Raw genomic sequence first — 18929 nt, 5'->3', positions numbered from 1 at the left:
TAAATGTGATCAACGTTTGTTGTAGCTAGCACACCAGCTTTAAATAAGGCAAACTTCAGATACAGTATAGCTCTGTTTTTACATGCTATTTATATACCTCCTGATATCTACCTTTTCCAAAGAATTAATATCTGTAATTTTTTTCATACCCACTTTGTAGAAATTTTTTTAAAAGAGAGAACCAACCCAACAACCAGAGCTGTTGGTTAAATTTTAATCTTGGTTCTGTCATTAACTCTTTATGTGGACTGAGTAAGCCACTCAACTTCTCTTGGGGTGTTTCTCACTTGAAAATGGACAGGAGGTGCTCAGAATAAAAGCATGAACTATCACAGCACCATGCTCGTATTTTACAGATGAGGAAATGGAGGCCCAGAGTCACCGAGATTTCAGAAGTAGCCTGAATCCTGTTTAAACTGAGTTAACAGCGAAACTGTTTTTCAATACAGTTTTGTTTGAAAGCCTCACATACAAACACTTAAAAGTAAAATTTCTGTAGGTGAAGTGAGGTTTGGTGGCCTGGCAAACACCTTGCCCCTCCAGCCCTATCCCCCAGAGCACTGAAGACTAGGGCTCTACAGAGGAGATTTTACAAACTGCTGGACTAGACAAGCTCTTTCAGGTTTTCTTTATTGCTAAGATTTTGTTTTCAGGAGCATAATTTTATGACTTAAAATATTCCTATCAGTTTGGGGTTGATTCTTTGATTTTAGAACCTATTATTATGTGAGTTGCATTTGATGCTAAATCCTTCAATTATGCTTTTCCTTAAGGACAAATGATTCCTCTGTATTAAGATGTAGTTTCTAAAGGAGGAGGGTATAGTTCAGTGGTAGAGTGCATGCTTAGCATGCAGGAGGTCCTGGGTTCAATCCCCAGCACCGCCATTAACATAAATAAATAAAAAAACTAATTATCCCCTTCCCCACAAAAAGATGCAGTTTCTAGAAGTATATTAAAACAAAAAGTGAAGGTCTTCATCTTGATTCATGATATGCAGTTTCAGATACTAACTGTGCCAATTAAAAACAGTAACAACAAATACTTAGGGAACACCACTCTGGAGGCGAGGCACGGTGCTGGGTACCTAGGGATACAAAGATAAGTGGGCTCTAAGAGCTTAGACTCTAATGGGAAAAGGCATGGATACAACCAATAAGGCAGAGGGAGATACACATTGTGATAAAGTTAAAAAAAATGTGCATATATAAAAGAACAGAAGCCTTGAATTGTACTGGGGGCTTTTGACAAGGATTCACAGAAGAGGGAGCATTCAGCTATCTTAAGGGATAGACTGAAGTTCTGATAACAGGAGTAGCACAAAAACTATACAGCTGGAGAAAACAGGGTAAGCAAAGGTTTGAGGTTTTGTGTCTGCAGGGCAGCATACTTAGGAGGGTGTTTTGGAAGATGAGGAAAAGTAGGTCAGAACTGCTATTCAATTTTTTGAGGGATGAGAGCTAGATTACTTATGAGATTTGGACTTTAAAGACAAATGAGGCACCAACTAAGATGAGCTGGTAAATCACATGAGCTGATTTCCATTTTAGAAAGGCAGCTCCAGGAGGAGGTAAATGGTGCAGTAAAGACTGAAGAACGGGAGAATGGAGACTGCCGTAGGCAGAGGCAGGGGACTGTTTCGTAGCCATCTCCTCTTGAAGCTCCTCCCCCCCTACTCTTTAAAAAAACTTGCACCCTTACTTAATGCCTTCTACCCTCTGTCCTTTTCATTCTGCACACTCCTCTGCTCCCATGGATTCGACCAGTATGGATGGCTTCCAAAGCAATACCCTGAACGCAGACAATGACCTGGCAATTGTCAGTTTTCAGTAAATCTTGTAAATACAACAGTTTTTCTGCAGATGCACTTGGAGCCAAACATTTTCATCAGAACTGCCTTGCAAGTCCGAGTTTTCAGCAAATCTCTCCCGAGTCCCATAGATGTCCGTGAGGTCTACATTGGCTACTGCAGGTACTACAGACATCGAGTCTCAGACTGAAATTCCCCTTCTATTCTTACACACCAAGATGTTCACATTAGAAACCTAGATTTCTCGTTTTCCTGCATATGGATTTAGTCACCAAACCCTACTGTCTCTTTATGTTTGGTGTGGATTACTACAACAGCCTCTCCTGGTCTTATTTCCTTTAGAACTGCTTTTTTTCTTGTCTTCTCAGAGCTTCTAGAATGAGCTTTTGAAACAACTGATTTGATCATGTCATCCTCCATGCTTTAAATCCTTCAGTGGTTCCTTACTATCTTCAGGACAAAATCCAGCTCCTTAACATGCCATACAAGGATCTTCCTGATCCTGTCCCCTTGTTCAGGCTCAGCTCTTTCTGTCTTTAACTTTGCATCCTAGACTACAGCCATGATGAAATACTCAGGCTGGCCCGGGTGCCATGCTGATCTGTTCAGTCTGTCCGGAATGCACTTCCTCCCATAAAACTCAATTTGGGAATCAACCCTTCTGGAAAGCCTTTCCTGACCTCATTAATCTTAGGTCAGGGGATGTTTCTATCTGCTCTCCTGCATTTCATGTAGAACTCTATCAAAACACTAAGACTATTATGCTGTAAAAATATCTGATGTCTGACTGTCTATTTTTTCAAGAGAGAACTCCCTAAAGAGGAAGGTAGATGACGATTCCATTAACACACTGGAATATAGAAGAAAAAAGCCAGGTTTTTAAAAATGGACTTGGTTTTGAGCATATTGGACCAGATATTTCAGAATGATGTCTATGTGAAAATTTCTAGTAGGCAGTTAGAAATACACTTGGGCAATTCAGAACAGGAGACAGGGTTACAGACGTAAAATTTGAGATATCTGAAATACCAAAGGAATATTTGAAATTATAGGGGAAGAGGATAATCCAGAAAAAAAAAATGTTACGAGAAAAATAAAAAAACAACAAAAAAATGCAATATACATCTTGGTGAAGGCTTGTATTATAGTAGCAGGTAAAGTCAAAGAATGAGAGAGAAAAAGGAGAGGTAAGTGCATTGTTACAAACATTAAGGAAAGAAAACAGCGGAGACAATGGTGTTAATGACCCAGAACACTGGGGTACGGAGTATTTACATGGTCTGTAATCTGCTGGAATGAGCTCCTCCCTCCAACCCGTGCTTTATCCCATGTCTTGTCCCCCTGTGACCAGCTGGTTTTTCAGTTTCTCTGATGAGCATTTCTGGCCACTTGAGGGCTTTTGCACCAGCTGTTTCTAATGCCTCAACTGATCCTCCTCTGCACTACCCTCCCCCCCAATACCTTATAAAAACCAACCCATCTACTACTCACCACAAGGCCTCACAGCTTCCCTTCACTGTCCTTTCACTGCTTATATAGTTTGATGACTCATTAATTACAGTTACTTTCACTCATTAGGCCGTAAGTTCTGTAAGTGGAGGGACTATTTCTGTTTAACTCACCATTACACCATCCAGACAACATTCTACCACAGTGCCAGGAAAAACAGCAGGCGATGAAGACACCAAAGGGGTGGAGGAGTGAGGATGGAGATCACCAGCTGAGTGAGGGCTAGAAGAATGTGGGAGGGGAAAATAACCAAAAATACAAGTGGAGAGGTCAGACACAGAAAGGAGGGCAGGGCTTTGAGACCTGAAAGCAGCTGGAGAAGGAAGGTGAAGTTACAGAAATAGAGAGAAAGTACAGATGAGATGTTGAGGGAATTAACATTGAGTAACTTCAAGAAAGCAAGGAGACAAAGTCAGCCTTGACTAAGAGGTCAGGAGCCTGAGAAATGTGGACCTGATTTTGACCAGACACTGTATAGAATGGGGTAAGGAGTCGGGAAGAACAAGAAGATGATCACGGGCCTCACTGAGACTGGGAATCAGAAATACAGCACAGAGACAACCACCACAATTACATACTTTTCTTTAGCAATGATAGAAGAGTGGAAGTGAGAGAGATGGATAACTGGTTTACCCCCAGGCCTGGGGACTGGTAAAACCTGTATGCCAAGTCACACACTCCAAGTGCCCTGTATGTGTCTGGCATCAAAATGCTAAGTAACTGTTGCTTCCATGCATTTATTTCCTGCTGGTCTAAGTGACCTGGTTTAGGGAGAGAGAAAACTGATGGCAGATAACCAACAAGGTGGGAAACATCAGCATGCTAGCCACCTTCCTCTTTTTTAAAGAAAAAATTCTGCAAACTATAAGAATCATCTGGGTCATCTCCTGCCTCTTTCGAGACTGAACTATTCCCAAGTGATGGGAGGTGAGGGAAGGAAACTGGAGAGACTGAAGGAGACCTGCCAGTTTTATCAAGTCCACGTGGCCCTCTGTGTACTGCTGACCATCCGCTCGTGTGCAACGCCACCACCACTGAGGTCTGCAGCAGGGTCAGCTCTGTCTGGAAGATTAATAAATACCTCAGTATGGCTGCTCCTATTTGTTTACCTGATCCTTCCTTCATTCAATGAACATTTACTGTAAACCTGCTCTGTGCAAGATGCTGGGAATTCAATTTTAAATGAGACATAATCCTTGCCTTCAAACAATTTTTAGCCCCTTTATTTTCATCCAAAGAGGAAGAAAGGGACAGAAGAAAAAAGTCATACGCATGAGCCATGCTAGGAGTAGTAGGTTACATCTTTCCTTTTGATCCCATTTCCTATGTCTGACTTTTTCCTTCTTCATCTTTATAAAGACTTACAGGTTTTATAAAACCACAATGTACTTTCAATAAAGTTTCAAACTGCAGCTAGTCCTATTTGTGGAGTCCATACTTGCAAATTCGCCTGCTCACTAAACTCTATTAGTAAGCCCCAAATCAATGCGTGTGGTGTTTTCCTAGCGGAACATGTGCACTGGTGCAGAGTGGGGACAGACCTGAGCTGCCCAATGCATACATTTCCAGCTGAGGTCGGAACTTCAGAACCTTCTAATGCTTTTGCATGTTTCTAATGCTCCGTCTTACTACTTCAGCTCTCATGCAGTAAGTAAGTGTCCTTTCTGTGGTCTATTTAGTGTCATGTATTTTTGCACTTCTGTGCATTTTTGTTGGTAATTTTTTTAAATGGTACCTAAGCATAGTGTTGAAGTGCTGTCCTGTGTGACTAAGTGCAAGAAGCTGATGTGCCTCACAAATAAAATACATGTGTTGGTTAAGCTTCATTCAGGTGCAGGTTACAGAACATGAGTTCAATTTTAATGAACCAACGATATTAAATAAAGTGTCTTTAAACAGAAACACACATAAAACAAGGTTAAGTATTGATCAGTTGATGAAAATGTGACCACAGGCTCCCAGGAACCTAATCGTGTATTTCCTCTGGGAGCATTGGTTTAGAATTCACTAATTCAGTGTTCATGGTGACTTCATAGAACGTAACAACTGTAAATAACAAGAACTGACTATATTTTTCGTCATGGTTTCTGTGCATCCACCAAATTTTTAAGTTACTGTCCTTAGCTGCTACATTTCCTAACCTTATTCCTTGACAAATCTATGAAGTTTTTTGGGAGCTCTGCCTCAATCAAAATTGTAATCATTTACTGAGAATATACTATATGTAAAGTACTAAGGTGGGAACTTTGAGGGGAATATGAATGTTGGAAAGTTGACTCCCATTGGTTTCACCTGGCTATGTGTAATGGCTTATAGACTGCTACACAGTCAGGTCCACTGGAAGTTATACCCTGCAATCAAAGGGCCTGACATAGATATATTATTCCTCTGATGAGGTTAGAAGAACATTCTCCAGCAAAATTCGGTAACTCTGCGTACAAAGGAGCTTTCAGAAATATAAAGGAATATCTCCCAAAGATTAGCTTGTTTAGGGTAGAGTCTGGGCACTGGTATTTTTACACAAATGCCCAAAGTGATTCTGAAGCCTAGCAGTTTGAGAACTATTAATCTCGCATATATCGAACCAGTAATTTGTGAAGGTAGGAGACCTCAGGACTAATTCTTCTTTCTTTTTAAATTGAAGTATAATTGATTTACAATGTTGTGTTAGTTCCTGGTGTATAGCAAAGTGATTCAGATGCATATATACATATATTATATAAGTGTGTGTGTGTATATATACACATATATATATTCTTTTCCATTATAGTTTATTACAAGATGTTGGATATAGTTCCCTGTGCTATACAGTAGGACCTTGCTGTTTATGGCTAGTTCTTGATTTGTGTGTCTGAAGCAGACTTAGTACTGCTTAGTTGCCAGGGACTGCTGTGACCTCTACTGTCTCCTTTCTCCTTCTTCCCTTCCTCTGATTCGAATCTCAATTTGTACCAACGCTGTCCACTAAGAACTTCGATTTCCCTCCCAACAAACAATATTAAACAGACACAGTAACTCTCATGCTCATAATTTAGCAAGGGCAAATATATGTATACATAACTTGGCACTAAGGTAGCAGGTGATAAATGCGGTAAAAGACAAACAATGTGCTACGAGATTATGGAAGAAAAAAGGATTCCTTTGAACAAATGGAGGTTCTAGCTGGCCTTTCTGCAGCCCAATCTAAAAGGCTGATTCCTTATTCTACATTGTCCCAGTATGCATACATATGTATATATATTCATATTAGTTTAAACAAAACTGGTATGTCGCTTTAAAATTTGTTCTTTAGTTGTCTTCTTCAACCATGTATATTAAAGCACAAACCATTTTTGTTTTAAGATATTTATCATGTACACATATATCAGTTATAGCAGACTAAATATACATGGCATTTGAAGTAATTATAAAAGTTGTGATAAAAAATGTGACTCAGATAATAAGATTATTCATATGGAAAAATTCAATTTGAAATGTAATTTAGACCTATGCCTGCCAGTGAATTTAAGGACAGGGCAACATAGCCTCCATGATCTTGGCCCAGGAGTGTTTTCTACAGTGATCTTGGGAACGATACTGCTTTCCAGTCAGTTGACTCTGCAGGCTGGCAGGACGTGGACCGAGAGCATTTCCTCACAAGGGAGACATCAACCTTTGGGGGTCGATAAAACATTCTGTCTCCGTGTGAGATACAGCGGTGTGTCAGAGGCTGCTGCTTAAACACACCCACAGTAACAGGGAAGAAGAAATCGGGGTAAAAAGAAAGAAAAGACTCATCAAGCACAAAAAAGTTTAGTGAACGAGAGATACAAGCCAATCTGTTCCAATATGTTCAGACACCTTTCACTGTGCATGTGGTTTGTGAGAACAAAAAAGATACTCAAATAAAAAAAGATTCTTCTCTTCTTATGTCAATTGAAGGAGAGCCATGTTAGAATCAGAGACAGCTATGACCACATTATTGGGACTGCTACGTAATAACAGTAAGAACATCAGCAGTTAATCCTCCATAGTTTATGTAAATATTAGCATTAGTTAATTTCTTAAGCAAAGGAAATACATGGTAGTCAAGAAATATCTAAATTTATTCAAGACATTTTATATAGATTCATCACATTGAGCCTCACATAACTGGATACATCTTTTTGTGAAGTCGTTTTTAGGTAGGGTAGTCTATAATTCATAATTCTAACACCACTACTTATATACTTGCACATAATGGAAAAATAAAAACAAAATTTCCTTCACAAGATCTTAAAAGCAGATATATAATTTAAGGAAAGACATACTTATATCCATGTATGTATATGTATAAAATACTATATATTATACATATTTTTCTATTAAATAGAGCAGGCGTTCTCAGCTCTGGGGTGGGTGTGGGGTAACTGAGACCTCCTTCGCCCCAGGGGAAATCTGGCAATTCTAGAAGACATTTTGATTGTCACAACTGGAGGGGATGGTTAGTGCTTCAGGCATCCAGTGGATAGAGGCCAGGGATGCTGCTAAACTTCCTACAATGCACATGTTTTCCCCAAACAAAGAACCATCTAGCCCCAAATGCCAGCAGTGCCAGGGTTGAGAAACCCTGGAGTGCTTGACAAAACAAGAGGACAGCAGAGTTAGGGTATCAGAGAACTTCTGAAAAAAGGTCCTGCTGATTGTCAAGTCAGAAGACAGGGTGATTGATAATAATCAATTCTGCTACTATCTAAAGGGCCATTTATGGCTAGGAATGATTGGTGGGAAGTTCTCTCAATAACATCTTTCACATTTCAGATTTGTAATAGATTGTAAGAGGGATCTTACTGATATTTAGGTTAACTTTTGAAAATAACATCATGAAGAACAAACATTGTATTGTTCTGGCGAACAACCCTTAGAGTCACTGTCAGAGAGAGTACTGCGCCAAGGGGAACACTGGTTTGATCCAGTACATCATTTATTTTATACTTTTATATATCTCATCATCATTCAAAGATTAAAATCCAAGTTTGCCTTCTCAGAGTCATGAAGGAGTTCTACAAACATGTATTAATGGTTTACTGAAACAATTATGAAATCTTTATTGAGAATTTATATTAATCTTTAAATCAAGTTTTCTCAGAAGATTTGTACAGGAAAATGAGATGTGATGGGGGATGGGGTCAGAGACTCAACTACGTGAATAATTATCAGTGGGTTGCTAAACTGGAAAACAACTGTGTCCTTATGTTATTTTATATACATTTTAAGTAATGGTAGTTTGGAAGACTTCAAGAAAATGAAACATTTCCCAAACCTCATTTTGGGATGGAGAGTACAGAGGGATTATTTCACAGCCCCTTTATTTCAGAATCACTGGCAAAATGATCTGGGTCCTGTTCCCAGGAGAGAGAAAGTGAAAAGGCAAGTAGTCTGTGGGGTCTCACTCTATGGAGGGTAAGAGGGTCCTAGAAACACAGAGGGGAACTGCCCAAAGTAGCAAGAGACACAGCTGTGGGGGGACGAGATAAGGCATAGACTCGGCACACATGCCATGGACAATGGCTGAGGCCGTGGTGTGAAAGGAGAATGCGTATAAAACTGGTTACCATACTTTTTAGAAAGTCAAGTCCTTCTGGGTTCCTTTCGGGGCAGGAGGGATTCTGGAGGCTCTGAGACTTCCTGTACGTAGAACTCTGGGGGGCTTTACTGTCAGGGGTGGAATGTGTGGGTGTGTGGTGACTGACCCTGGCTCTGCTGTCACGTCATCGGGTCCCACTCACTTTCTCGGTGGGACATGGTACCTCTCTAGACCAAAAGATATTTTCCAAATGAAAATTACACTTTTTTCCTCAAAATATGTATAAATTATTGAAATAAGTTATGGGGAAAAAGAAAATACATAGCAGTGTTGTCGGCACTGAGGTTCTTCACGGCACACAAATAAGCACTTAAGTTTCAATCTACTTATAAGTTAAAATTTTGACTTAGTTTTCTTCAGATAAAGAAAGAAAATGCTAATATTCCTGAAATTTCATAGCAAATCCAAGCATATATTAATTTTTATCTATATAATATAAATTAGAGATTAAATCAACTGTATTTGATAAACAGAATGGACTAAAGTAAAAAGGATATAAGTTGATATTACTCTTTAGCATTAGGAAGGAGGCAATAATAATTAAGATTGTAATGATTTAGTGTACACTAAATTTAGGTAGCTGGAAAATCTGCTACCACTGTCTATTACAAATTTGTTGTTGGACTTTAACACAGTAATAAAATCATGTCATTCCTACGATTAATAATAATTCAGATGCACTCTTGGTACAAGAAGAAGTAAATGGGAAAAGCTTTTTCTATATGAAGTGGCTTCTGAAAATAGTGCACAATTAATCCAGGCTTTAATAAACTGTCTACTTTTGGGATGAAGAGGGTAAATGAAAATCAGGTATTTTGTAGACTAAGGCAGATACATGCACATTCAGGGCAACTTGTTCATTGCCTACTGTTTTTCTGATAGGCTGACAGAATTACCAATGTAAAATTTGGTTGCATGTGTTTGGCTGGAAGAGGAACTACCATGGTGTTATCTGATGCTTTTGCGTTCTCTGTTCTTATTTTGGACTAGACAAGAAAACAGCTGTTCCTGAATATAACTGGAGTACGCAGTTTGGTTTGGAAGCCAGCTTTTTTGAATTAACCCAGCCTGCTCTCACTGACTGTATATGTTAAGTAAAATGCTGAAAATAATTAAAATACTTTTCTTACATGAAGAGAAGAACTATAATGGATATTTCAATAACTATCTTGGAATAGAAAAACCAATAACTATTATTCATTTAATGAGATTTTAGAGAAAGACAAATAAAACATCACAGTAATTTCTCCACATTCACAGAAATAATCTAACATTCCTATGCATAATTATTACTATACACTTCATATTTATACAAAAACATAATTGGTTGTGTTAATGTCAAAAGGTCTATTGATGGTAGATGGTACTCTTCTGCCATGGTTTCATTTTTTTAGAAATTGAAAAGAAAAAAAGAAAATCAAGCATTTTCAGAAATTGAAAAAAAAAAAAAACCTGGGTATTTCAGGAACCAAACAAAAGATAACTGGCATTTCAGTATCTCGAAACTATTAAAATAACAAAACTGTCTGTGCTAATAAGAATAGATATTCAATATATACAACAATAAACTCAAAATGAATTAGAGACTTAAATGTAAGCACTGAAACCATAAAACTTCTAGACGAAAACACAGGCAGTAAACACTCTGACATGAGTCTCAGTCATATTTTTTTGGATCTGTCTCCTCAGACAAGGGCAACAAAACCAAAAATCAACAAATGGTACTATATCTTGATAAAAAATCTTAGCACAGAGAAGGAAACCATCAACAAAATGAAAAGGCAACCAACCTACTGAGTGGGAGGAGATATTTGCAAGTGATATATCCAATAAGGGGTTAATACCCAAAATATATAAAGAACTCATGCAACCTAATATCAAACAAACAATCCAACTGAAAAATGGGCAGAGGATCTTAACAGACATGTTTCCAAAGAAGACATACATATGACCAACAGGTACGTGAAAAGATGCTCAACATCAGTAATCATCAGGGAAATGCAAATTAAAACCACAATGAGGTATCACCTCACACCTGTCAGAATGGCTATCATCAAACAGACAACAAATGACAAGTATTGGAGAGAAGTATGAAGAAAAGCAAACCTTTGTGCACTGTTGGTGGCAACGTAAATTGGTGCAGCCACTATGGAAAACAGTAAGGAGGTTCCTCAAAAAATTAAAACTAGAACTAACCTATAATACAGCAGTTCCACTTCTGGGTTATTCACCCAAAGAAAACAAAAATAGTAATTTGAAAAGACATGCACTGCTATGTTTGTTGCAGCATTATTCAGAATAGCCAAGATATGAAGCAACCTAGGTGTCCATTGATAGACAAACGGATAAAGATATGGTACATGTACAATGGAATATTACTCAGCCATAAAAATCAGTTCCTGCCATTTGTGATAACACAGATGGATCTAGAGGGTATTGTGTTAAGTGAAGTAAGCCAGGCAGAGAAAAACAAATATCCTATGATTTCACTTACATGTGGAATCTAAAAATCAAAACAAATGAACAAACAAAAGAGAACCAGACTCACAAATACAGAGAATAAACTGGTAGTCGCCAGAGGAAAAGGAGCTGGGGGGCTGGGAGAAATTTGAAGGGGATTATGTGGTACAAACTTCCAATCATAAAATAAATAAGTCAGGGATGTAATATACAGCATAAGAAGTATAGTCAATAACATCGTAATAATTTTGTATGGTGACAGATGGTTACTAGACTTACTGTGGTGATCATTTCATAATGTATTTAAATGTCAAATCAGTATGTTGCACACCTGAAACTAACATAATATGGTGTGCCAACTATACTTCAAAAAATTAAAATAAAAAAGATGTACAAGATACAGTGGTGAAAAGAAAAATATTAAATATGATCCTATTTTCATCAAAGCAAAGAATGAACATGAACAAAGACATGAATGTTTACATATGCAGAATACATTTTTAACAGGATATGCAAGAAAATGTTAAGAGTGAATATGAATATTAGCAGGACAGAGTTTTGTTTTTCATTTACACTATCTTTAGAAATGAGTGCTGAGTTCATTTACTTTTATAGTATAAATCCTTAAGATAATTTTTAAAAATTTTAAAGGAATTTTAATAACAACTTACAATGAATAAATTCCTCTCCAAATAAATAAATGAAAAAGGTTAATGCTTAGGCTAGCAAAAGCAAAAAGCCTTAAAAAAAAGATTCAAGATATAAACCCAAATAAACAGAGGTTGTCAGCACTACTTTTTTCCCCAAAACTTCTGAGTTTCTTTTCTCCCTGATAGCACCAATATTCTTCCTTCTATAAGATGCATATTTACAGCACACTGTGATAAAAATGCTCTGGAATGAGCTTGAGGAAAACTATTCTCCTATATGCCTGTGCTAGAGGTTAATTCATCTGGGGACTCAGGCCAATTGCAGACAGTATCTAACAAGATTGGTCTTCTCCTCCTCCGGTGGAAGAGCCAAATGCTGCCCTCACCCACTCACATTTCAGTGAACCAGATGAAAAGTGGGAAGGTACCTGGCACACTTAGCATCAGAACAGGTGTGTTCCACTTGGAAGAACTTATAAGATTCAGCAGCTGCCAAGGTATTAAAAGGTATAATTTTACTTCTTATTCTATAGTTTGAATAGAAATTATTTAAAAAAGAAAACTACTGAGGAGGTTTCTTTCTTTTTTTTTTTTTCCCTTACAAAGTATGGAGAACACAGTTCTAAAGACTTCCACGTGAAGACAGGTACAATGAAACAAACATGTAACAGGGATGCGAGAAAGCAGCATGACGGACAAGGTGGCTAGATGCGCAGGTAACGGCTGTCTGCCGCTGCTGCAGAGTAGGCAGTGGGGGAAAAGGGCACTGGCCTGAGAGCATGGAGCCCGAGCTCCTACTAGGAGTGTTGTTCTGAATGAACCTCTTGTAACCTTTCTGGATCTATCTTCATTTCCTCACCTACAAAGTGAAGGAGCTGACTAGATGCACCAGGGGTGACCTCTAAGGTCCCTTCCATGTCACCAATTCTATAATCCGACAAACTTAGGACCCTCCCCCAATTCTAGTCACTTATCAGAGACCACTTTTCATGTTCTCCTTTTTTTTTTTAAACATATCTCATAGGTGATAATAAAAATAAAACTTGCACATGAAATTAAACATCTGGTAGATTTTGTGGTAAGTTTATAAGGCAGGATCTTGATAAAATCAAACCATACATACTCTGATAAAGAGACTAAACTGAAGAAATGAACTACACCAGGTGCCAAGGAAGCCCAGTTAACATATTTCTCAAGGGCTGGCTGTTGGCGTCATGGCTCAGAGTGCACATAACGCACTTTGGTTTCCTGGGACAACACGAATGTTCCTCAGGGACTTCTCACATGAAGTGTAGATCATTCTTTATAGCTTCTCCCCCAGGAAAGTAAACCATTGTCTAACTATGCCCATGGTACATTCCTAACAGGAAAGATACATAGGATTCTATTCCAACACATGGATTCAGATAAAGCCGATCAAATCATGTTTTTTAACAAAAGAAATCCATGTACCTTAAACTTTAAAGCTCAATTCAAGCTCCATCTTCTCCCTGACTTCTCTATTCCCTTGCCTAAATGCATTCTTATCCTCTGCAACTCCCTTGCTTTACCTAATTTATGTTTTTAAATGTTTTACTTTCATATCTACAAGTTCTTTGAGATCTATTAGAATTAGAGTTTGGGCAGCAGTGGGATAGCCTGAAGCAGACCTCGAGGGTAAAGTTGGGTATGTGAAGAATTGTTGGTTGGGATAGGAATACAAAGACCTATTTTAAGCATGGAGATCAGTCTGTGAAAAGCAAAGACACAGAAAATTACAAAATCAATTACAGTCTAAACTAAGACTCTGATGCAGCGAGTTCTTCTAGGTAGAGGAGCAGCACAGGCAGCGAGAACTGGGGAGTCGTGGAAGGGAGTGGGAAGTCTTTATCCATAGGAACACGTGTGCAGCAGGAAGAGGCATAAATCAGATACTGACAGGGTTCTTTGCATCTCCTCTGGCTGAAGCAGGATTAGCTCAAGGCTATTCGACAGGAACAAACAAAGGTGGGGGTCAGGTAACTCCAGGTTCAGAGGTCATCATGATGCAGTCGGGAATACCAGTAAGCCAGTACAAGTAAGGGCTGTGTCTTTCATAGCATCTTACACAGCTCCTGACATAGACTATAAATCTTGTTAACTTTCACGGTGGCTCTATGCCAATGTTGCAAAAGCTCCCAGTGAATTATATACCTTTAGGTTGTAAATTTATATTAACATCCTTCTAAGTTCTTAGATCTGGTGAATTCCAAACAATGTTTACTATTACATATGTGGCATTTGCCCCATAGTCAAATTCCCTGCCAGGCCTTTCAGCTATATCCCTTGTATTCCCCATACTGTTAGAGGCAACCATCTCCATAAATCCTTGCTATATTTGAGTTTTACCAAGAATTGGTTTTATTTCAGTTCTTTGCAGCCTAAGCTGTTCATTCACACACAACCCAGCTACAAACCACGGGGGCTGGAGTTCACACTGGCCTCCTCTTAGCTCTCTGTTGCTGATTTCAGGCTACTATACTTTCAAAGCACTCCTCCTTGGGTGCCTCGACATGTGGCTACAACACCCTCTATTCATCTTTGGAGCTGTTATCATTGGACCTTGCGGTCACTCTGACACAATGGTTCTTGATGTTAGCTGTACATTAAAATCACCAGGAAAGCTTCTGAAATCTACCCATGCCAAGGTTCCATTCCAGACCTATTAAATCAATTTGTGGGTGTGGGGACAGGCATTTATTTTTTTAAGTTCTCAGGTGATTTCAATGTGAAGCCAAGGTTGAGACATCTGCTCCAACATAAGAATTAAGGACTTCAGCTCCTGGATCATTCGTGTCCTCTTCATGCCAACTCCTGCAAACATCCCGGAATCTGAATGTCCAACAGGACAATCCGCCCAGTACTCTGGGTCCTAACTCCTTGGCCAGCTCAATTCTAGTAACGTGTTCTTTGATTTCACTTCAGCTCTTATACAACTCTGTGAATTTATCATAACCTTGAGCTGCCTGACATCTGATACAGCAACTAAACAAAAGAGTTTTTGTACTTACAGGCCACAGTTCCAGCTTGTTAACCCCTTTACTTGCTTGGCCCTATGCTGCCACTGGGGCATGGGTGGCCTGCTGCAACCTCGCAGAGAACCTTGCTTTCTAAGTCTACCGGTCCTCCCCTGATTCCCGTCCTTTCCAATTGGGCTGATCCTCCTTGGTGTGTCACTCTAGGGCCTCTCTGACCAATGCTATCAAGTTTCTTAGCCTCTTGTCCTCTGTCACACCCACAACAACTCCAGCGGTGCATCAAACCAGATCTGTCCTCACCACTGCTACGCCCTAGAGGCTGAGCCCCACTGACGAAAAAATCCAACTGCACAGAATGACGCCACCTGGATTTTTATGGTGTCCAAACAGCAGTTCCCAGAACTGCTCAGGAATCTCTTCACCTGTCCCCAGTGAGCTCCTGCTATCCTCACAGGTATTCTCACCTCCACTACTCTTCTTCCTACTTCACTCCTCCGACCCTCACATTTGAAGTGGGCCTTCCTTTCTGTTTTGGAGAACATGGAAACAGCCTTATTTTCTAGGCTTCCATGCTTTAAGCTTACCTGCATCTTTATCTGTTCGGAGGGGTAATGCACTAAGCTCAGCACAGCCAGATGATCCAGTCCTTTGTTGAATGGAGCTATCCTGTGCCTTCTAGAATGTTTAGCAACATCTGTGACCTCTACCCACTAGATGCCATTAGTACCCCTTGCCTTGCAGATGTCTTCAAAAATATCTCCAGGCATTGTCAGATGTCTCCTGGGAGGCAGAATCATCACCCTCAGTGGAGAACCCTGGCTCTAAGCCAAGACTAGTCTATCAACCTGTCTTTCCCAGAAAAACCTCCTGCTTCCTCCAAGGTCCGTGTCTGCTTTCTTAATCTATCTTCAGCCTGAACCTGTCCACTGGTTTTGATTCCTTAGTGTATAATTCTGTACGTCATTCCAGTGTTTAAAAAGTCATTCCTAGAGCTAGGTCTCCAGCCACTGCTTGACTTGTTTTTTCCTTTGAGTGAGGCTCTGGGAATGGCTTCCACGAGTTCACTTGCTGAGGCCCATTCTGCTCTTCAATCCTTGTCATATTAGTACCATCCCTGACTCCAGTGCAGAGGGGCCAGGGTCCTCCTGCCAGCCAAATGCTTAGACAACCAAACTGATTGGCTGTTTCTGACACTCTTGACTGTACCCTCCTTGAACTTTTCTTTTTCCCTAGCTTCCAGGCCATTTGCTTTTTGTTTGCTTTGTTTTGTTTTCTGGTTCTTTCCTTCTCCTTTGATTATTCTTTCTTAATTTTCTTCTCTTTATCTGACTGTCCCTTAAATACTAGTTCATGGTCAACCGGATTCTGTCCTTGGCCACCTCCTCTCAGAACCCTTTTCTCCTGTGCTGCCTCCTTCATTACAAGTTTCAACTCTCCTGCTATAATACATGGATACACTAACTCCTCTCCATTTTACTGTGAAGCTCTTCCCTCAAATTCCAATCCTGCATTCCTAGCTCCCTGGGGAGTATTTCTACCTGGGAGCACTGCAGACACTACTGACAAATCAAGGTATCTAAAACAACTCATCACATCCCGCTCCCACCATTCCTTGTCTCTATTTCCCCAAATCTTCCTTATTCTTTTATTATTTCTGTGATACCACTATCCATTCAGTTGTATAATAAGCCAGGACCTTTGGCACAATTCTACATTCCAACTTCACTAATCACATCCCATCAATCATAAAATCCTGTCAATTATACCTTATGACTGCCCCCCCAACCCTACTACTTCAGGATTTTATACTTTTAAAATCTAGATTCCTAACCAATTTCCCTGTCCCAGGCCTCAGCTGTCTCTAACCCAAGTGCTATGCTGCCACCGGAACGGTACTTTTATCCTGGAAAGCTGTACCTGTCACCCCCTGAATTACCTTCTCCAGGGGCTCCTCTCTGTCTGAAGGATACCATCTAAGCACCTTCGCAGAGTACACCAGGCCTGCTCCCCCATTTCTCCTGTTCTTCTCTCCAGCAGACCCTGTGTTCCCCAAACACAACCATTCCATACCATGCCTTACTCAAATTATTCCCTCTGCTAGAATTTTTTTCCTAAGATCATCTACCTAGCACATACTTTTCCACCCTGTAAGCCTCGGCTGAAGCCTGACCTCCTCTGGGAACTCTTCCTGGACCCCCCAGGGCAGATGTAGAGGGTTTCTTCCTGTCGGAGCCCAAAGCATCCTGCACAGATTTTCCTTTCAGTTCCTACCAGAGTCTGCTGGAATTGCCTGCTGGCAGGTGTCTCACCCACCAGTCTGTAGGCTCCTCAAGTGTCTTGCCCATTCGATCTTGTCTCAGTGAGACTCATACCAAGGAAGCACTCAACAAACACAGGCTGAATGGCTGAACGATACATGACAGGCTCAGCTATCAAAAACTCCATCATGGCATGGTGTTTGTTTAAAAAAATGTATATATATGCCAGCCAGTTCATGGACTCATACAGAAGCGAAGTTACTCGGTCTAAGGCAAGCGCTGATGTCACATAATACATTATAAGTCCTATATATGATGGCACAGTGCCTATTAAACTTTTCTGCCAAAACACTACCAACATCAGAACATTGATATCCCTGAGGGAGCTGATGGCACAGCTGAAAAAACATGACATTTCTCTGGCTGATAATATATCCATATTTATTTTAACCTGAAAATTTTTAAAATAACTAGCAAGTGAGACGAATGCTCCAGGAAGATAAAGCATCTTTATTCTGTGGGCTCCAGCGATTTTTAGTAGAAACATGTACCCCTCAGGTGGGGCTGATGATGGGGTCAGTCTCACAGCTACAGAAACATATGTAGAGGAGAAACAGTGTCACACTTAAAGTCACCAAGTTCCACTTTGGGTTCTCATCCCAACACTTGGGCTGAGGCTGGGGATCTACTTTAATCTCTCTGAGCCTCCTCAGTTTCCTTATCTGGAAAATGGCTATAATAATATTTGCCTTATATATTATAAATGTTGGTGCCAGTATTAAAAGAAACAATGTAAACAATGAAGGATATAAGCATGAAAAATAAAGTAATATTTTATCCAGAAAGAGTGAAAATCAAAGTATATGTAATATATATTCTTGAAAACCCTTACCTTTTGAGGAGCCGGAAAAGTTTTTTCCATTTTGGCTTTTTCCTTAGGAGTTAAAGGAGGGGACCGCTCCTTTACCTCTGGAGGCAGTTCTTGATAGAGTGCTGGAATTGAACAGAGAATTCCAGTCATCAAACTGAGGAGCACTGTCCCACGTGGAAACACAACACTGGAGGGGGGCAGGTATGAAACCAGAGACACTGATATGCACTTCCTTGGTGTATAATAAGCTACCCAGCACTTATCGTTAAGGCGATTTGTAGTCTTACACATTCGTTATCAAAAGAACATAAGTTATTATTGGAAAGTTTTCATCAGCAGGATTTCAGAAATGTACAAGGTGTCATTTTCACTTACTGTGTATGTGGTTCATGCAGATGCTTATTTCATTTTATCTTAATACAAATTTAGCAAGAACTTGCTATATGCAAGATTATCTGCCAGGTACTGCTGGAGGAGATAAGATGATCAAAGACAGTCTCTGCTCTTAAGGAGCTTACAATCCGGTCAGAGACAGATATGTTCACAGTTAACTGTAATATGAAATAGAAAGGGATATTATGCTAAAGAGAGATAAAAGAAAGACAAATCCTGATGTGGGGATGGCAAATGCTTAATGGAAGAAGTGGTAGGTATGTCAGACTGAAAAATAGGTAGGATTTTGCCAGGTGGAGGTGGATAATTTGCAAAGACGGTATGAAATAAACAAGCAGGGGGCTGGCACTAAACATGACACAGAATCTATTCACAGT

At 39.7% G+C, this 18929-nt stretch overlaps 1 protein-coding gene across 7 annotated transcripts in view; it reads right to left on the bottom strand.

Moving 5' to 3' along the window:
• Positions 1–18929, bottom strand: part of AHI1 (Abelson helper integration site 1) — a 176163-nt gene that overhangs the window by 19380 nt on the left and 137854 nt on the right. For 6 of the 7 annotated variants that reach the window (XR_012508578.1, XR_012508579.1, XM_074368302.1 and 3 more), the window contains one exon: positions 18181–18281. Coding sequence is in view for 5 of the 7 variants with exons in the window: in XM_074368302.1 (XP_074224403.1) it covers positions 18181–18281 (101 nt within the window). In the remaining 2 variants the exon portion in view is untranslated. Of the gene's footprint in view, positions 1–1685; positions 13998–18180; positions 18282–18929 lie in introns of those variants that run through there. The other variant, XM_074368304.1, reaches the window with a different exon arrangement.

The sequence above is a fragment of the Camelus bactrianus genome, chromosome 8 (genome assembly GCF_048773025.1).
Source record: "Camelus bactrianus isolate YW-2024 breed Bactrian camel chromosome 8, ASM4877302v1, whole genome shotgun sequence".
In the NCBI taxonomy this organism is placed as follows: Eukaryota; Metazoa; Chordata; class Mammalia; order Artiodactyla; family Camelidae; genus Camelus; species Camelus bactrianus.
This window is presented reverse-complemented; position numbering and strand designations above follow the sequence as displayed.